Genomic DNA, 20,521 nt, shown 5'->3' with positions numbered 1-20,521 from the left:
CCCGAGGCGGCCTGGAGCCCAGCTCCATTGGAATGCGCCAGGCACTGTACGAGGTGCTGGAATGCGCCGCGCCCGGGGACAGGGCTGGGGGCCAAGGGGCTGCCATTGCCCGCGGCCCGGGGGCAGACGTGGGGTAGCTAAGCGGGGGAGGCGGTGGGAAGGGGTTGGAAGAGCTAGAACGGGCTGACGTGTAGCTCGACGGGAGGGAGGAGGGCTCCTTTTCCCGAGGAGGGACCCTGGCGTCCTGGCGCAGAGCGCGGGGGTTGCGGGGGGCGCAGTCTGCGGCAGTCCCTCGCTCTGAGACTTCCAGCTGAAAGATGGGGGGAAGGTGCCTATGGGGGGATTGGAGCCATATGACAGCCCCCGTCCGGCTGCGGTGTCTCCTTAAGGGGTCACTTGATGCGGTCCGGCCCTCCTCCCCCAAAGCTGCCCGGGGTCCGACCTCAGACCGAAGCGTACCCCTTCCGGGGATTTTCAGCTCTACTTTGCGGAATCTCCTTCTCCCTCTCGCGTTCCCGTGGGTTCGGGACGGGAAGCAAGATCGCCCTCCTTTCTTCCCCCTTTCCCCTTCCTCTGGGTACCCTGGCATAGCAGTGTGGTTTCAAGGGCGGGGCAGGGGGGAGTCTTTCCAGTCAGCTCCGCTAGCTTCCCCAGTGAGGCCTCGGGAATGGGGTCCCAGCGGCCGAATTCCTGGCGCCGTGGCGCGGACACTGCGGACGCGCTGCGGTGGGTGCGGAGACTCGCTAGGATCCGAGGGGCTTGGAGCGAGTCCGTTCGCGGCTCCCGCTCTCCTCCGCGCTTTCCCTGCTCCGAGGTCTGCGAGGCCAGCCACCCCCTCGGGCTCTCGGGCCCCCCGCCTCCCCCCCGCGGTCTCAGCCACCCAGCACGGCTGTCAGCCGCCCCCAGCCCCCACCCTCCAGCGGCGCTGCGTCCCTTGCGCACTAGCGCGCCTCCCGCTCTGGCTGTCTGCGCTCAGCGCCTCAAATGCTCCCCTGGGCATTGCTTGACCCTCTGGGCCGAGACTCCCGCAGACCTCCCCCAGGGATGGCCCAAGGCTGAAAGAGCAGGGTCTTCCAGGGACTGGCAGCCTGGCCTTGAAGTCCTCCGGATCCTGGGTCCAAGTCAGAGCCAAGGGGCCGCTTGGGAAGTCTGTGGACACCAGGGTCCCCGATCCTTTGTCTGACACCCCTTCTTCCTCCCTGAGGCTGAGTACGGGTAGGAACTACTGGCTGCCTAACTCATCCATCTCCACAGTGACCCTGAGGTTACCTCAATCCGCAGCCGCCCTCCTCCACAGCGGGCTTAGGCTGCGGGAAGGAGGGGGTTTGGCAAAGTCGAGTCCGCAGCAGGGCCCGGCATCCCGTCGCCGTTCCTAGGGAACGAAGCGGGGCCATGTCCACCTGGGATCCCCTTCAGATGTCACCACTCTGAGGAGGGGTCTCTGCTCCCGCAGACACGGGGTATGGGTCCAATCCCCCAGTCCCTGCTTTCTCTACCCTGAGGATGGCGTCTTACTGGGCGCCATGGGATTTCCATGGGATCTCACGTGGCCTAGAAAAGTGGCCTGTGTGTGTGAAGCAGGAGTCAAACTAGGAACTCCCTCAGTTCTACCCCCTCCCCATAAGTTTCCCAGACTCTGAGTGTAGCAGGCTCGTGGGGAGACTTTCTCCCTAGATATCAGTGTCCAGGATCTGGAACTAGAGTGGCCAGGACCTGGGTCTGGCATTTTGGGTCCCAGAGAGAGAAAGAAGGCCTCCCAGTGGTGCCTGGAGACGATGATAGGCGGCTCTAAGGACCTACTGGGCTTGAGGGAAGACCACCAGACCGAGAACCACTGGCATCTCTGAACTTAGGTTCTTGGAAATGTAGGAGGGGACCTGGGTCCTGACCTCGGGGAGGTGGGAATGACCAGAGTAAGAAGGCTCCTCTGGACTAAAGGACACAAGGATATTGTCTCTGGCCCCCAGGTCTCCTTTCCTCTTGGGGTCTGACGCCTTCCCCTACTCCCCAAGTCTGGCTTGGGGATTCCCCCAGGCCTGGCCCCAGGCCCCCAGGGGAGGCTCCTTAGCCCGCGCCGCTAGCCTGTTTCCTCCCCGGGAGCTCTGGCCGCCGCCGCTTAATTGAAAGCCGATTCTGGCGGAGAGCTCCCAGGGGGCGGGGGCGGGGGCCGAGAGGGCTCAGCCTCAGTCTGGCCCTGCCTCTCGCGCGCGCGCCGCACGGCGCTCTCCCATCATCCTGACTCCCGGCTCTGGGGAATCAGGACGAGTTCCCCCTTCGTAGTCCTGCTCCTCTGAGAACTCATGAAGCTCACCCCTCCCCTTCAACCGGTGTTCCAGGGAGGGGACGAAATCAGCCCTGGCAGACGAGACCGGGCGCTTGGCGTCCCACCCAGGCGGCGGGTGGAAAGGCGGGACCCAGGACAAGCCTACGAACCGCCCCCTCCCCTGCCCTCATCTCGGGGCTGGGATCCGGCCGGGAGTCTGGCTCCGCGCTGCGCGTCGCGTTACATAAGCCGCTGCGGGCGCGTGGCCGGCTCTGCCCCGCGCGGCGCTCTCTGCTCGCGCCGTCGCCATGGAGACCGGCGCGGGGCTGCTTAGATGCCGGGTCTCGGGCCGGGACGCCCCCCATTCCCGCCCTGCACGCGCCCCGAGCCCCCACGAAGGAGGAGGGGAGGGGCTGTGAAAGGAATGGGGGGCTCTCGTGTCTGGCTGTCCTGCCCCTAAGAGCGGACGCTGTGGAGCGAGGGACCCAGTCCCACAGGAGACAGGGCCCCTAAAGCTTGCTGCTGGGGAAGGCGTGTGGGATAGGGAGCCCAGGCTGGACGCGGTACCACGTCTATTAGTAATCGTATTGTAACAGTAACGGCACTAGCTACACTTAGGTGCCAGGCACGCCCAACAGGCATTATTTGGCTGAATCCCCACAACAGCCCTATGAGTTAAACACCATTATTATCCCTTTGCAAAGTAGGAAACTGAGGCTTAGTTTAAGTGACTTGCCCAACGTGTCGACACGGCCACCAAAGTTGGGACTGGAACCTAAATCTCCTTGGCTCCAGCCTGTTTTCTTAACCATTAAGAAATTTCTTCTCACCTCATCCCCCTTCAACCTCTCTAGTTACCACCATAGTGTGGCAGGAGAACACGAGGCATCTTGCCAGCATCTTAGAAGGAGGAGGGGCCCACCTCACTTTTATATCTCCTTTTCTCTGGCCCCAAACAGCTCTTCTGAGACGCTGGGGGTCAGGAAGGGAGCCTGGGGGAATTCACCTCCACAGACTTTTTCCTGAGCACCTATTACATGCCAGGCTCCCACTGGGAGGACCGGTCTGCGAGTCCCAGGAACCCACATATGTGAGGAGAAGAGTGAGCTGGTGGAGGCCCCTGTTGGGAGCAGAAGTTCTTGGCTTGATGAGTGAAGTGGAGGTGGTGACAGGAGACGGTGGTGGGTTTCCCTAGAGGATGTGAAGCATCACTTCCACAATTTTGAGTCGGGGTGAGGTTGGTTATAGCAGGTCATGCTCTGGGGATGGACCCTGGCTGAGAGATGAAGGAAGGTTTCCAGGAGGAGAGGATGGGGAGGACTTGGGGAGATGGGGAGAGAGAGAGGGATCAGGAGATGAGGGGAGAGGAAATTCAGAATATGTAGGGCCTCAACTTCACTTCTGTTTTGGTCATTGGAGAATTTCTCCGGAGTCCAGAGACATGTCTACTGCTGGGATTCAGCCCTGAAACTGAGAAGGTGTGACGGCTGGAGCCAAGGGAGTGTGTCTGTGGAGGGCCCCTTATATCTCTTTGAAAGGACCCTCTCCTTAAGGCCCTAGAGACTTTCTTCTTGGGTGATCTCCTCCAGGCACACAGTTTCACACACTTCCTACACGCCTTTTCATGGGCTACTCCCATGTCTTCCTCCTGTCCGGCCTCTCTCCTGGGCCCCAGACTGATCCGTACATCCAAGTGCTTCTGGACATATTCACTTGAGTGTCCTATAGCGCCTCACCAGCAATCAAATTCAGCAACTTCCCCACCCCCAATCTCCTTCTTTCCCCTGTTTATTAAATAGCACCATATCCACCCATTTACCCATGCTAGAAACCAGGCCTTATCCTAGATTCCTCCTTCCCACATCCTCCAATATCTGGCATAGAAATGTGTGCCAATTATTCTGGAGTCTATTCATTGTTCCACACTGCTTCTGGTCTGGGTATCATTGGCCCTTGCCCAGATTTCTGAAAGTCCCTAACTAGCTTCTGTATTCTTCATCTAAAGGCCAGAGCAATTGCTCTAAAACACAAATCTGTTCATGGTATTTTTTTGCCTGAAACTCTTCAATGGCTTCCCATTGTCCTCTGGATGAAGTCCAAAATCCTTAGCATGGCCGGCTAGTCGTTTAAGGACCTGGCCCAGAGTTACCTTCCTAGCCTCATTTTTTTTTACATGCTACTCCCCATCCTTGCCCCCCACCCCACCGTACCCCTTCCTTAGACTCCTGCCGGGTCAAGCTTCCTCCAGCTCCTCTAACCCATTCCTCTCACTCTCACCTCTGGGCCATCGAACATGCTGTTCTGCTGTTCTATCTGCCTGGAACACCCTCCCGCCTCCCTCCCAGTCTAGCTCTTACTCATCCTTCAGTTCTCAGCCGAAACGTCACTTCCTCTGGGAAGCCTTCCGTGACCTCCCAGCCTGGGCTGAACGCTTCTCCTGTGTTACCACAGCTCTTCTTTCATATTCTACCGTGGACCTTATCACTCTGGGTTGGAAATTCCTGGCTGCTGGTTTATCTCCCCTGCCTTTGGGTTCCCCAAGGGCTGGGATGGTGTCTTATTCTGTGTTTTACTCCCCCACGCCCATGCCCACACTGGCACACAGGAGACATCCAGTAAATATGTGTTGACTGAAGATGAATGAGGGACACAGGAGATGCCAAAGGGGGTCACTCTTCCAAGAGGTGGAGTATCCTTGGGGCCTCAGCTGCAGTGTTCTCTGCCTTCCCCCCTAGGAAAGAGCATGCTCCCACCCCAAACACCAGGATGGGCTAGTTATGGTCAAGGAGGGGACGCTGGAGAGCCTAGGGTGCCCTGGTGAATGAAGTAGGACCCCCAAGAGCAAGGGAGCACTTCCACGTTCATTAAATACCCCGTACGAGCCAGGGAGCGCACCAGGCCCTTCGTATGCGCTGTCAACTAAAATTCTGCAAGGGAGGTGGTATTAGCTCCAGTTTTCCAATGTGCAGACCGAGGTTCAGAGACCTAAAGTGGCCACTCAGCTGGACGTCCAGGTATGTGGGCCACAACCAGCTGGCGCCAGGCCCCTGACTCCTCCGCCTTCTCAGGTGATGGCAACCCCAAGGAGAGCAGCCCCTTCATCAACAGCACCGACACAGAGAAGGGGAAGGAGTATGACGGCAAGAACATGGCCCTGTTCGAGGTGGGTCGCTAGGGGAGCTGGGCCTCCACCCGCAGCTCACCTCCCCCTTCATACCCTAACCCCCTCCCTCCCTGTTCTCCTTGCCTGTTCCTCCTCCTTGCTCATCTCATCCCAGCCTCAACGGTTTGCCCTCCTGGTCCGCATCTCTCTTGGCCTCCTACCGTCTAGCACCGCCCCCACACCCAGGGCCTAGCCTCCCCACACTGAGAGCCCCCCTCCACAGGAGGAGATGGACACCAGCCCCATGGTGTCCTCCCTGCTCAGTGGCCTGGCCAACTACACCAACCTGCCCCAGGGAAGTAGGGAGCACGAAGAGGCAGAAAACAATGAGGGTGGAAAAAAGAAGCCGGTGCAGGTGAGGGCCTCGGGGGGAACAAGGGCTGAGGGAGGAGGGAGGGTGGGAGGGGAGAGGGGGTGGGGCAGGCAAGATGGATTCAGATGAAGGGATGCATGATGGAGACAGAGGGATGGGAGGCGGATGCTGAGGGAGGGGAAGGGATGGGAGGTGAGGGATAGACATGGAGGGGACAGGGAGGGGTGGCCTGAAGGGTAGGTGATGGAGGCCTGAAGGGAGGAGGGGAGCGAGATGAGAATCAGAGGGAAGAGGGATGAAGGGACGGGGATGGAGAGAAGAGGAAAGTGGGGGATGGAGGGAGCGGGGTAGGAGGAGTGGGCCTGGGGCGTTGCTAGTGATTGGGGGGCCGCAGAAACTGACGCTGGCCTCCCTGGCAGGCCCCCCGCATGGGCACCTTCATGGGCGTGTACCTCCCGTGCCTGCAGAACATCTTTGGTGTCATCCTCTTCTTGAGACTCACTTGGGTGGTGGGCATCGCAGGCATCATGGAGTCCTTCTGCATGGTCTTCATCTGCTGCTCCTGTGTGAGTGACACGCTCCCCTCTCCTGATGCCTGGCAGCTGGGGCTGAGCAGGGACCTGGGCGGGGAGGGGGAGGAGGAGGAAGCATGAGACCTGATCTTTTTATAGGAACCACTGCGTGTAATCTTTGAGAGTAAATTAGGTCTGACTGGTCCCTCCAGCGTCTCACAGGCTAGTCCCTGATGGCTATTAACCAGGTTTCACCTGGCTGTGTGTGTGTGTGCTTGGCTGTAATTACACAGGTACCGCAGACTCATTGATGAAAAAGATAGGTGTACATTAATACATAAAACTCACCTACAGTCTCACAGTAGGTAACATTTTGGTAGGTCTTGACTCACAAAAAATGGGATTATGGGTCCCAAACAGCTTTGTAACTGAATTATTCCCATCCTCTCTAAAAAAATCACATGTTCACTAAACACCTACTTCTCATGACATTTACGTTTCCTCACACGTGACCCTTGAGCCCCCTCTGCGTGTGAGTAGCCAGTGCTGAAGCTAAGTAGCCAGTGCTGAAGCTAGTACACCTGCCTATTTAATAAAGGAAGAAACTGAGGCTTAGAGAACTGAAGTGACTTGTCTCCAGTCACACAGCTGGTCAGAGGCCAAGCTGGGCTTTCCAGAGCTCTCTGATGCTATAGCTTGCTTTTCTTTCATGTGCTTGGTGAAGAAGGGGTTTTCTGGACAAGAAGGACTTGGCAGGAGTAGGTGTTGGAACAGGACCGAGGACAAGCTCGGTGGAAGAGGACTTGTGGGTCTGGCGGGTGTTTATGGGGTAGAAGGTGTGGCCCCCACCCTACTCGCCACTCTGACGATCTCTCTCCTCACAGACGATGCTCACGGCCATTTCCATGAGTGCAATTGCAACCAATGGTGTTGTGCCTGGTATGTGACTGGGGCTTCTTGGAGGGGAAGGGGCCTGGATGGTTGGGAGGGAGGCCTGAGTAGTTGGAAGGAGGGACAGTGTCCTGGGCTTTGGGTGCCCTCAGGACCCCAGAGAAGCAATACCGCAGATTCGGGGGCTGGGTTACGGCGTTTTCATGGGACAGATGGGGGCAGCCGTGTGAAGGGGAGGGGACGGAGGTGCTGATGGTGTTGAATGGGGCAATGCAAGATCTCCTCCCTTTGCCTGAGCCCCTCCTCTCCATCATCCTATTTTCTGAGCCGTGACCTCCTTAGCGGGGTAATTAGCAACATGGGAATTAGTGCTATAGAGGCCACTCAGTGTCTGGCTGGGTCTCCCTTCAGTCCTAGGGCTACAGCTTGTAAGGCTTGGGAGGCCCAGAGCAGCCCCCTTCCCACCACTGTCTCTGATCCTCCCTCATCCCCTGCGGCAGCCCAGTGCCCCTCGAACCTCTTGCTGATACTGGGTTTTTTCTGCAGCTGGCGGCTCCTACTACATGATTTCCAGGTCTCTGGGTCCAGAGTTTGGGGGCGCTGTGGGCCTCTGCTTCTACCTGGGCACTACGTTTGCTGGGGCCATGTACATCCTGGGCACCATCGAAATCCTGCTGGTGAGAGGGGCCAAGGAGGAGGTGTGGGCCCCAGGCTGTCCGTCAGTTAACTGATGCTCCCTGGACACCTCCTGTAGGCCGGGTCACTAAGTAGGGCCAAGGGAAATCAGACATGGGTCTGTCTGGAAAGAGTTCACAGTCTAGTTGGGGAGACAGGATACACTAATTATGTAACCTGAACAGCTGTCGTTTATCAGGCACCCACTGTGCTCTCAGCAGAGTTCCAAGTGCTTTACAGTCATTAGCTTGAATCCTCATGAGGTTTAAGTATTATTATGCCCATTTTACAAATGAGAAGCTCAGAGAGGTGAAATGACTTGCTCAAGGTCACTGAGCTACCGAGTGGCAGAGGTGGGTTGGGAAGAGTAAAATCATGAAATAAGAAATAATAAGTCATGTCACACAATGACTGCCTACTGTGTGCCAGGGACAGTGCTAAGCACTCTGTGAATGTTAGTGGTAGAGGGCTGATGGCTAGCGGATTGCAGAGAAGAAGAGGGAGCTGAGGAAGAGCTCTGTTAGAAGCAGTGACTGATGAGAAGTCAGGTCCCTGGGCAGAGTTCGAAGTGGATGGCTGCTGACTTTGGTCTCGGTTCTTCCTGCCCCTGCAGGAGGAGGTGAGGTGGGAGCTGAAGAGGGTTCCTAGAGGGTACATAGAAAGTGGGGCTGACATTTATTTCCCAAAGCCCTACTCTACCCAGGCCCCGTGGCCTTCAATGTATCATTTTATTTTATCCTCACAACACTTGCATTAGTTAGAAGATGTCCCCATTTTATGGATGAGGGAAGCAAGGCTTAGAGAGTTTAAGGGATGTATGGAAGGGATATGAACCTGTGTCTTTCTGACCCTGAAGCCCGTGCTTGTCCACCCAACCACTCGGCTTCAGAGAACTAGAACTAATAGATGTTGCAGCTTCTGGGTTTGGGATGGAATGGAGGAGTCCAGGAGCAGGGAGGATAGATGGGGAATAAAGGACCCAAAAAGCCAAATTATGAGAGAAGAATAATAGACCTCTATGGCTTTTACAAAATCAAAAAACTATTATAAAAGCAATTCTACCCATTGCATAAAATTGGAAAAAAAATCAAAGAATGTAAAAAAGGAAATAACAATCTCCTAAAGCAAATCATCATTATCATTTTGGTGTATCCTTCTAGTTTTTGTTTTTCTTTGTGATATTGTATTCTGTCTTTAGAAAATATGACTCTATAGATTTCTCTAATAATGCAAAACTCTCTTTGCAAATATCAGAAGTGAAAATAACTTTTGTAAGAATATAAATATATTAATATTTAGTATAGAAATTATGGAAAGTACAGATGTGCATAAGAATAAAGATTATTCACATTTTTACCATTCAGGGGAAACGACTGTTAACATTTTGATGTATCTACACACAGACAGACATATATATATACACATATGTGTGTATATAGTCACATGTAAGTACACATATATATTTACAAAAATGAGATAAGACACATTCTTTTTAAAAATTGATTGTTTTTACATAATGTAACATGGATAGCTTTTTGAGTCAGTTCATATAAATCTATATTGTCCTTTTTAACAGCTACATAGTCTATTTGGAAATATCATGATTTATTTACCCAATCCTCTAGGGATGAATGTCTAATTTATACCTGCCTTTCTTACTGAAATAATAAAAAACAATAAATAATCATTAAGAACTACACTTGATAACAAAATGATAGAACTTAATAATTGCTCCCAACATTTCTGCAATACAATCTTTTAATGACTGTATAATAGTCCTTGCAGGATAGACCATGATTTCCTTAACTATTCCCCTATCATTGGATGTCATTTCCAGTCTTGTACTACTGTAAATATGCTGTGATGCGTATCTTTTCTCCAAAGCCCTGCCTGCACCTCAGGTTTTTTCCTTGGGGTGATTCTTAGTTGTTTCTCACTGGGTTACTTACTTGACCTCCTCACCCCTTTCCCACAGGCTTACCTCTTCCCAGCTATGGCCATTTTTAAGGCAGAAGATGCCAGCGGGGAAGCAGCAGCCATGCTGAACAATATGCGTGTGTATGGCACCTGTGTGCTCACCTGCATGGCCACCGTGGTATTTGTGGGCGTCAAGTATGTCAACAAGTTTGCCCTTGTCTTCCTGGGTTGTGTCATCCTCTCCATCCTGGCCATCTATGCCGGGGTCATCAAATCTGCCTTTGACCCACCCAACTTCCCGTAAGTGCTGCTGCCCTAAGCCTCAGGCATCCTCCTCCTCCTCCCTGGACTGGTTTCATGGTCTTCACACTAGTCTCTGCCAACCCCCCTGCCCCCGTCTCTCAGAATCAGAGTGGTTGTGGATTTACAGTAAACTCCCTTGGGAGGGAAAACCTCTCCTGGTTTAAGGGAAATCTCTTTAGGACGGGCTAACATTTTTTGGAGGTGTGCACAGTTTTCCATGTGAGGGTCAATGGCTTGCTGGTGAGGTGGACTTAGGAAGAGCCAAGTGGAACAATTTCTAAACGGAAGACTGGTCTGTGTTAGGGAACCTTTCTTGGGTGGAGACAACCTTCTGGAATGTGACAACCTCTTAGTATTAAACACCTTCTCTGTCATGGGAGAGGACATAGAAGAGAGGGTATCGGGGCTCAGATCCTTGTTGGTTCCGCCTCTCTCCCTAGGGCACATTCCCTTACATCCCACTGCCCAGAAGAACGGCACACGGAGACTGCTGTCCACGGTGCTGAAACAGCATCGCCCGGAAGCAGTGGTTCTCTGCCGTGGCTGCATATTAGAATCACCTGGGGGGAGGGAACTCCCTGGCGGTCCAGGGATTAGGACCCTGGCGCTTTCACTGCCTGGGCCTGGGGGAAAGAAAAGAATCACTTGTGGGGAGCTTTGAAAAAACACAGATCCTGGGCTCCATCCCAATTAAATCAGAATCTCTGGATATGGGGCCCTGGCATCTATGTTTTTCGTGCTCCCACGGCGGTTCTACTGGGAAGCCAGGGCAAAGTTACGTCGCTCACCACCCTCCTCCCTTGTTTCTCTCCCTAGGATCTGCCTCCTGGGGAACCGCACACTGTCTCGCCATGGCTTTGATGTCTGTGCCAAGCTGGCTTGGGAAGGAAATGAGACGGTGACCACACGGCTCTGGGGCCTTTTCTGCTCCTCCCGATTCCTCAACGCCACCTGTGACGAGTACTTCACCCGAAACAACGTCACGGAGATCCAGGGCATTCCTGGCGCTGCCAGTGGCCTCATCAAAGGTCTGAGGGAGGGAAGAGGTCTGGTGTCCAGGGAATGCTGCAGGGATTGTGGCTTAAACAGGATTAAGGGACTCCTTGGGATTCAGTTAAATTCGATCAGTTTTAATTGAGCACCTACTCTGGGCCATGTTCTATCCTTGGGATCACAGAGAGGTAGAGATGAAAGGGAGCCTTTGCCTACCTTACCACCTAGTGGGAAAGAAAGTCATCAGCTTAACAAGTATTCACCAAGTACCTGCTAACTGCCTGGCACTGCACTGAGCACCAGGAGCACAACATAAATAAGTCACAGTTCTTGGCCTCAAGGAGTCTAATAGCAGAGACAGATGTAATAGCAAATACATTAGGACATGTGTAGGTGTGCATTCAATGAACAGAGACCTCCCAAGGGAGGGAGTGGTCATGTGTATAAGGTGGTGAGACAAGGCTTCCTGGACTCATCTGAGAAGGGTTTTGAAGGACAAATAAGAAATTTTCAGTTATATAAAGGGAATAAGGGAATTACAGGTAGAAGAACAGCTTGCCTAAAAGCATGCAGACACAGAAGAGCATACTGTGTCCTTCCAACCACAGGTAATTTGGTATGACTGGGGCATAACGTACAAAGGAAGGAGGGGCAATCAAGAAATGATGTTGGAGAGGCTGGCGTGAGCCTGACTGCGGTCAGCCCTGGAAGCCACGTTGAAGAGTCTGGACAGTATTGTGAGGGCAACGAGGAGCCACCAAAGGGTTCTGAGTAAAGGGACGGACGGGGTCAGCTTGTTGCTTGTGAAGGTTCACTCTGGCTGCTAACGTGGATGGGCTAAAAGCAGAGAGGGAACCGAGTCAGGGAGTCTAGGAGGAGGCTGATGCTGAGTCCAGGTGACAGATGGTGGTTTTCTTACCTGGAGTGATGGAGTGACAGCCGTGGGAATGGCACAGTGGCTCTCCACCAGGGCTGTGTTTTGCCCCCCAGGAGACATGTGGCAACGTCTGGAGACGTTTTGGGTCATCACGACTGAAGGGTTATTACTGGCACCTGGTGGCTGAGGCCAGGAATGTTGCTACACACCCTACAGTGCTACAGGACAGCCCTCCGCACAGGAATTGCCTGTTCTCATCGCAATTATCACTAAATTTGACATTCAGTGCAGAAGTGGAGGAACCCTGGAAAGGAGAGAAGGGGCGTATTTGAGAAATATTTAGGAGGAATAAGGGACAGGAGGTGGAGATGGTTTTGAAACGGAGATGGGGAAAGGGAGCAGTTGAGGGCAATGTCAAGCTGTCTGAGTTGACGGTAGAGCCATTTACCAAAATAAGGGATATAGGAAAGGAGCCATTTGGAGTGAGTGGGTGGTGAGATCAGTTTGGGACACACTGAATCAGCCTGAGATGTGTGTGTCTATGTCCACCAGTAGACTGGACCATTTGAGGGCAAGGACTAGACCTGATTCATGTGCAAAGCCCCTGCACATGACCTGGCCCAAAACGGGAGCTTAGGAAATGTTGGTGGAAATAAGGCCCAGGGGGAGTGAGAGGTGGTTGACCTTGACCCTTCTTTCTGCCCACCCCACCTCCTGGCCCCAGAGCTCTGGCACCCTGACGTCTGGTCTTCTCCTTGAGCATCCTGTCTCTCCCACAGAGAACCTCTGGAGCTCCTACCTGACCAAGGGGGTGATTGTGGAAAGGCGTGGGATGCCCTCGGTGGGCCTGGCAGATGGTGCCCCTGTCGACATGGACCATCCCTACGTCTTCAGCGATATGACCTCCTACTTCACCCTGCTGGTTGGCATCTACTTCCCCTCAGTCACAGGTGAAGGGGGGTGCTCAGAAAGGGAGGACTCTGGCTGGGAGTGGATGGGTAGGGAGAGAGTCAGTCATGATGTTGGCAATTTCTGAGTCTAACAGCCCCATTACATAGGCAGGAGCCAACAATTCAGTCCCCACTGGACAGACAGGTGAGGGAATTAAGGCCCGGAGGAGCCAAGTAACATGCCCAAGTTCTCATGGGAGTCAGTGGACCAGGACTAGATCCCCGACTTCCTGACTCTGAGGCTGATGTCCTTTCTTCTCAGTCTGTCTGGTCTCCTGTGGCTCCTGTCCTAGCTGCTCCTCTGTTCACAGGGATCATGGCTGGTTCTAACCGCTCTGGGGACCTGCGGGATGCCCAGAAGTCAATTCCCACCGGCACCATCCTGGCCATCGCCACCACCTCCGCTGTCTGTATCCTTCACTGCTGGGCTGGGACCACCGTGGGCGTGGAGGGCTAGACGGAGGGCTTCTGAAGCCGCTGCCTCACCTGGCTGGCTCAGGAGGGGTGGGGAGGAAGGGGCGCGCCACCCTGGGGATTCTCCTTCATCTCTGCTGCAGACATCAGCTCCGTCGTTCTGTTTGGGGCCTGCATCGAGGGGGTCGTCCTTCGGGACAAGTAAGTAAGGGGATCAGGGAGGATCCTGTTCTGGGGGGTGGGGTGGGCATGGAGGGCCGGGTTCTGGGAAACAGGCCTGGCAGGGTAGTTGAAACCTGGGCAAGGGGCCTTGTGGGAGGGAGGCCACAGGGCTTGCTTGTCTACTCACTTTCTTATAATTCACCTTTCTCTTGTCACTCCAACTCAAGAAGCATGAGTGGTGTCTGATTTCCTTTAAGATAATGATACTTTCCTTTCCTTTTTCTTTAAAATCTACTAATTCATTTACTATTTCTTGGATGTCTATGTGTTAGTTACTGTCCAGGGTTCTGGGGGCAGGGATAAATAACAAAGATAAATAACTAATGATTTTTGCTCTGAAGGAGCTCTTTGGAGCTGGTCACCATACTTGTCAGCAGACTTGAAATGCAGAGCAGTAGGGGTGGTGATAAAACAAAGCCTGGGGGTTATGGAGGCAGCGATCCAGTCCCAGAGGGTCGGGGAAGAGGAGGTGCTGTGGAAGTGCCTTATACACGCTTTCTCATCTCTCCTTCCCACTTTACGTGCTGAGTGGTAGAGACTACCTAGGAAAGTAGGAGGGGGAAGGGCACTCCAGGCAGTGGGAACAGCACGGACAAAGGTAGAGGGGACCAAGAGCCGTGTGTGTGTGCGCGCGCATGTAGGGGTACAAGTAGCTGTAAGCATTCAGGGCTTCTGGAGCACACACCTCTGGAGGGTGTGTGCATACACAACCAGCGGGGTGAAACAGGAGGTCCTGTCACAGAAGTCAGTTTCCGAGGCGCCATTCTGGCTTCCAGGAAGTGGGGACATGAGGCTGGAGACCTAGGCTAGGGCCAGTCCTGGAGGCCTGGGTTTTGGCACCAGGAAACTGGAGCTTTATTTTATAAAAAATGGGGGAAACCCTGGAGGATTTTAAGTAGGGAGGTGACCTGGCCAAATGGGCCATTTGCATATATTACACCTATTAGCTTTTAGGGCAACTTAACCTCCATTTATCTAATTTCATTTCATTTCATCGTAGACCTCCCACAAGATTGCAAGGGATTCGGCAGGTCATTCAGCATAATCTTTCATCTGAGTGCACGTTTGCTTGCACACTGCAGGGACAGGGCTCTCTCTACCTACTGAAGCAGCATCTTCCATTTGAAGACAGTGTCGTTGTTAGAAAATCCTTTTCTTGATCCTCACACCACAAACCATCACTACATGATGAGGCCAGAACCCCCATTTCTCAGATGGAGACACTGAGGTTCTAATAGTTTGAGATATCTGCCCAGGATGACATAGTATTACACAACTGACCTCGTACTAGGATCACTGTTGGGGGGAGGGGCGAGATAAGGGTAGGGGATTAAAAGGTAGAAACTACTACGTACAAAATAAATAAGCTACAAGGATATATTGTTCAGCACATGGAATACAGCAAATATTTTATAATAACTATAAATGGAGTACAACTTTTAAAAATTGTGAATCACCGTGTTGTACACCTGAAACTTAAACAATCTTGAACATCAACTATATCTCAATAAAAAAAAAATAGTGTCACTATTAGTACCACGTAGCAGGCACCGTGCCAAGTATTTTACATATGTTATCTCCTTATTCCTCCCACCAATTGTATGAGATAGGTTTATAATGATCCTCACTTTACAGCTGAAGAAACTGAGGCACAGAGAGGTTGAATGTCTTGCCCAAGGTCACACAGACAGAAAGTGCCCAGGTCATCAGGGGCTTTGTCTGTCCCTTCTCCCCCGCACAGCCTAGCCTTATAGTGGACATACAGTTGGTCCCGCAGTTTGTGTGGGAGACCTTGGAGATCCAGGTGGTGGTGCTCACCCAGCATCTCTTGTCCCTTTGCTGCTTCATTTCAGGTTTGGCGAAGCTGTGAATGGCAACCTGGTGGTGGGCACCCTGGCCTGGCCGTCCCCCTGGGTTATTGTCATCGGATCCTTCTTCTCCACCTGCGGCGCTGGGCTGCAGAGCCTCACGGGGGCTCCACGCCTGCTGCAGGCCATCTCTCGCGATGGCATAGTACCCTTCCTGCAGGTCAGTGGCGGGGGCAGGGTGTGGGGACAACAGTCCACCCCCTACGCCAGCCAGCCAGGCCCCTGCCCAGGGCGGCTACCCAGGGAGCAGGGGCCATGGCAAGCCTTGACTTGCCTTCTGGGCCCTGCTGCTCTGTGCCACCACTAAGAAGAATGGGTGTGCCTTTGGGCCCAACATCAGGGCCATGTCTTTGGGCAGGGTTGTCTGCGCTTAGGGGAAAAATGAATGGTCCTCCTTTGGCCTCGTGATTGGGTGGGGACTCAGGGAGGCAGCCAAAGGGCAAGTAAGAGAAGGGTGCTCTCTGTGGTACATAAAAAAAAAAAAAAAAGATTTATGGTGAACTCAGTCATGGCTGCTTGCTGGCCCCCTGCAGCTCCTCTTCCATGTGTCCCGTCCTGTTCCCCTTCAGGGATCATTTGAACTGCACTGCACTGGGGTACCAATGTCAGAGTGGGCAAGATACAGCAAAAACCTGGTATCCCCTTGGGTACATTTATTTGTTTTTTTTTTTTTTTTTTTTTTGTGGTACGCGGGCCTCTCACTGCTGTGGCCTCTCCCGTTGCGGAGCACAGGCTCCGGACGCGCAGGCTCAGCGGCCACGGCTCACGGGCCCAGCCGCTCCGCGACATGTGGGATCTTCCCGGACCGGGGCACGAACCCGTGTCCCCTGCATCGGCAGGCGGACTCTCAACCACTGCGCCACCAGGGAAGCCCCCCCTTGGGTACATTTAAAGGATGAGAAATACAGCATCCTCTCCCTGCCTCTGCCGTACTGGTCTCCAAGACTGGACGAGAGAGACAAGAAGTCCTTAAGGGCTCAGGCCCCTGTGATGGTTGCTCTGTCCCCAGGTTTTCGGCCACGGCAAAGCCAACGGAGAGCCAACGTGGGCCTTGCTTCTCACCGCCTGCATCTGCGAGATTGGCATCCTCATTGCATCCCTGGACGAGGTCGCCCCCATCCTCTCTATGTGCGTGCTGGCCTCTTGCCCTCCCCATCAGCTCTGGGGGTCTCTCTACCTGGATCCTTCAGCTGTGACCCTGGACAGCCCACCCAAACACTTTAACAACCCCACTGTCGTAGAAACCTGTCCTTTGTTATACGGAGATTCATCCCCACATGCATCAGGGCATGTTGTAAGGGGATTTGGCCTTTGAACCTCTTCCTAAGCCCCAGAACATGACTCGGCCATCTCCCCAGTTTCTTTCTCCCTTTCCTTTCTCTCCCTGTGCTTCTGTCTCTGTCTCCCCTTGCATCTCTGTCTCTCCTGGGACCTTTCTGTGTTCTAGGTTCTTTCTGATGTGCTACATGTTTGTGAACCTGGCCTGTGCGGTACAGACGCTGCTGAGGACGCCCAACTGGCGGCCACGCTTTCGCTATTACCACTGGTGGGTGCCCGTTCCCCCTCCCTGCCCCAGAGGACCGTCCTCTCATCTCCCCCTCACCCCAGCCCATCCCCTCCAGGTCTAAGGATCCCAAACTCCACTTTTCACAACTAGCATGAGAAAAGTCCCGGAGAAGGTCTCCTTGTAATAACATGACACTGTATAAACAGTCTCAGCTAGAATTCCTCTCCTGTCAATAGTGTGCGGCACCTTCCAGTCTTGACAAGGAAACCTCAGTTTACTCAACTGTGAAATGGGACAATAACTGCGCCTACCTCATAGGCCCTTGTAAGCATTACACTGCTTGGTGCACGGAAGATGCTCCTTATGTGGGGCTGGACTTCTGATCGTTTTCCTTGATGGCTCTTTATCTTCACAATAGGCCTGTGGGGCAGACAGGGCAGGAATGATCATGCTTGTTCTACCAAAAGGAAACGGAGGCTCCAATAGGGAAAGGTGGCCTAAGGCCACCCAGCAAGACTATGGCACACCTGGCCCAGAACCCAGGCTGCCTGCCTCCCGTGTCAGTGCTACTGCTGTGCCAGTCACCTCTTCCCTGGGGTCACATTCCTCCTGGGAGATCTTACCTCCAGCTTTCCCCAGACACTCCTGCCTCAGAACCTCCCTGGCAGGGCGGTCTGGCAGGGTCTAAGGTATTGGGACAGGGCAGTGTGGTGACTTAGGAGTTGGGTGGGGCAAGGGGAGGTGCCCTGTCTGTGGCTGCTCATTCGTCCAGAAGGCCCCATGTCCCCGTGGTGCTCATGGAGATGATGGTGTGATTTCCCCTAGACCTGGCTGTAGCCTCCCAGGTCTTGCCCATGCCCCGCCCCATCTAACTCTTGCTGTCTGAGCCCGGGCACCAGGGACAGCTCCGCCAGGGCTCAGAGGCCGGCTGTCCCTCCCCCTGTCCAGGACACTCTCGTTCCTGGGCATGAGCCTCTGCCTGGCCCTCATGTTCATCTGCTCCTGGTATTATGCCTTGGTGGCCATGCTCATTGCTGGGCTCATCTACAAGTATATCGAGTACCGTGGGTAAGCGCGGGGAAGTGGGGAGGGCTGGGTGAGACCGAGGGGCGGGAGGAGGTGAGGAGGGGAGAGAGAGGGGTGATGAGTGCTCGGGGGTGGGGCGGTAGGGGGGATGAGGCAGGGAGTGGGAGAAGATGGTACTAGAGTGGAGGGCCAAGGGTGATGGGGTGGGATGGGGAGAGACGGAACAGGAGCAGAGGGAGGGGCTGAAGCTTTGAGAAATGGAGGTGGCAGGAGCGACCTCCTTTCTGAGCCCAAGATAGACGGCTCTGCGCTGGGGTGGCCACTTCAGGGTGGACGGCTCTCCCTGACACTCCTTGGCTTTCTGCCTCTTGCGATCCCCCTTCCCGGCCCCAGGGCGGAGAAGGAGTGGGGCGATGGGATCCGAGGCCTGTCTCTCAGTGCTGCGCGCTACGCCCTGTTGCGCCTAGAGGAAGGGCCCCCGCACACCAAGAACTGGAGGTCAGTGGTGGAGGCACAAGCGTGAGGGCTCAGCGGGGGGAGAGGCGGGGAGCAGGGCCTAACCCACCCCGCTTGCTTTGTTTTGGGGTTGCTGAGTGGTGTTCAGCCTTGTCTGAACCCTTCCCACCTACAACACCGAGGCTGAGCTGAGTTCCAGACATTTGTTCTCCGAAACCCACCCGCCATGCCCGTCTCCTGACCATCTATCCATCCATCCATTCATTCCATCATGCGTTAGAAAAAATATATGAACGCGTGATCTCTGCCCTGCCCCCTTCCTGTCTCTGGGGATGTAGTGAGCTCACAGTTCCGGGGACAAGGCATGCGCACAGACAGGTAAACGTAGTGTCATGTAGCATTTGCTCTGGGAGAGGTGAATCATCCACGTTGAGAGTTATAGGGCCTCTTAGAAATCTCTAGATTAATAACAATCTCCATTTTATTTACGTGACAGTCAGGGCCTAGAGAAGGTCTCAGGGGTCATGGAAGGCAGAACTGGACCCAGAATCTTCACCTCCTGCCTCTCAGCCCAGGGTGCTTTTTTTTTTTTTAAATTAATTTATTTATTTTTGGCTGTGTTGGGTCTTCGTTTCTGTGCGAGGGCTCTCTCCAGTTGCAGCGAGTGGGGGCCACTCTTCATCGCGGTGCGCGGGCCTCTCACTATCGCGGCCTCTCTTGTTGCGGAGCACGGGCTCCAGCTGCGCAGGCTCAGTAATTGTGGTGCACGGGCCCAGTTGCTCCGCGGCATGTGGGATCTTCCCAGACCAGGGCTCGAACCCGTGTCCCCTGCATTGGCAGGCATATTCTCAACCACTGAGCCCCCAGGGAAGCCCCCCAGGGTGCTTTCTAACTGATTGTTCTGCAAGGCCAACCCCTCCTTCTTCTCCCTCAGGTTCGTTTTGCTAAGAGTAAGGCCTGGAACTCTGAACTATGCCTAGGACATCGTTGGCTTGTCCTTGCTGATGTCTACTAAACTGGGCTTCCAGAGACCGGGGCTTTGCATAATTTGTCTGTGAATCCTCAAATGCTTAGCACAGGGTCTAGCCCAGAGTAGGTGTTTAGAGAATGCTATTAAATTGATGGGTGGCTGGCTGGCTGCAGTGGCTAAATGAATAAGGAAATGAACAGATAAATCAATGGATAGATGGCTGAATGTGTATATGTATGGGAGGGTGGTTGGGTGAATAGGTGAATGTGTGAATGGATGGCGGTGGAAGGATGTGTAGGTAGATTAACATGGATGTGAGTGGATAACTGAAGGATAAAATGGGTGGGGGGTGGATGGATACATGGGTGAGTGAGGTAGATGCATAGATGTGTGGGAGATGGTTGGATGGCTTGATACTCAAGGAAATGGATGGATGGATGTGTAGGTGGATGGGAGTATGGAGGTGGGGTGGTTAGTGAACTCACCACTGTATGGTGTATGGGTGTATGAGTTTATGGTGGTTGGGTAGGTGGTGGATGGATCATGTGACCTCACACCCTCTTCAGGCCACAGCTGCTGGTGTTGGTGCGTGTGGACCAAGACCAGAACGTGGTACATCCACAGCTGCTCTCGCTGACCTCCCAGCTCAAGGCAGGGAAGGGCCTGACCATTGTGGGCTCTGTCCTTGAGGGCACCTTTCTGGACAACCATCCCCAGGCCCAGCGGGCGGAGGAGGTAAGTAGAGGCCCTGGTGGGGAGGGCGGAAGGATGCAGCACTCAGGAAGACAGTCCTTGCTCCTTTCCACCTTCCCTCCTACCACCTTTGCCATCAGCTGGGGCTCAGGCTTTTCTGTCCTCTTCCTTAGAAGAGGAGTCCAAGGGCTCAGCAAGTGAGTTCCTTAGAATCCAACTTGCAGAACCAAAGATGATCAGAGCCGGAAGTGCCCATTTTATGGATAAGGAAACTGAGGCTTAGAGAAGTCAGGTCATTTGTTTAAGGACAGAAAACGGACACTCACATTAGAACTGCTAGACCCCTACTCCACCTGCCGAAGCATAAATCTTTTAAAGCGTTTTCACATAGGAGGACTCTTCTGGCCCCCACACCAAGTGGAGTTGGCAGGGTGAATATCCCTGTTTGGCCCAGGGAGAAACAGAGGCCTAGAGAGGGAAAGCAGCTTGCTGGAAGTCACAAAGGTGG

General features: G+C 53.9%; 1 protein-coding gene across 2 annotated transcripts in view; it reads left to right on the top strand.

The window, feature by feature from the left end:
• The window catches only part of SLC12A5 (solute carrier family 12 member 5), a 35,270-nt gene that overhangs the window by 7,650 nt on the left and 7,099 nt on the right, over positions 1–20,521 (top strand). For both annotated transcript variants that reach the window (XM_060079477.1, XM_060079478.1), the window contains exons 2-17: positions 5,332–5,426; positions 5,650–5,781; positions 6,159–6,305; positions 7,136–7,190; positions 7,689–7,819; positions 9,793–10,034; positions 10,854–11,065; positions 12,687–12,857; positions 13,169–13,267; positions 13,415–13,472; positions 15,347–15,521; positions 16,371–16,489; positions 16,809–16,907; positions 17,817–17,936; positions 18,288–18,392; positions 19,887–20,055. In XM_060079477.1, the coding sequence (XP_059935460.1) occupies positions 5,332–5,426; positions 5,650–5,781; positions 6,159–6,305; positions 7,136–7,190; positions 7,689–7,819; positions 9,793–10,034; positions 10,854–11,065; positions 12,687–12,857; positions 13,169–13,267; positions 13,415–13,472; positions 15,347–15,521; positions 16,371–16,489; positions 16,809–16,907; positions 17,817–17,936; positions 18,288–18,392; positions 19,887–20,055 (2,129 nt within the window). The remainder of the gene's footprint in view (positions 1–5,331; positions 5,427–5,649; positions 5,782–6,158; positions 6,306–7,135; positions 7,191–7,688; positions 7,820–9,792; positions 10,035–10,853; positions 11,066–12,686; positions 12,858–13,168; positions 13,268–13,414; positions 13,473–15,346; positions 15,522–16,370; positions 16,490–16,808; positions 16,908–17,816; positions 17,937–18,287; positions 18,393–19,886; positions 20,056–20,521) is intronic.

The sequence above is a fragment of the Mesoplodon densirostris genome, chromosome 16, assembly GCF_025265405.1.
Source record: "Mesoplodon densirostris isolate mMesDen1 chromosome 16, mMesDen1 primary haplotype, whole genome shotgun sequence".
NCBI lineage: Eukaryota > Metazoa > Chordata > Mammalia > Artiodactyla > Ziphiidae > Mesoplodon > Mesoplodon densirostris.
Note: the sequence above shows the minus strand (reverse complement) of the source record. Positions and strands in the feature narration are given on the sequence as shown.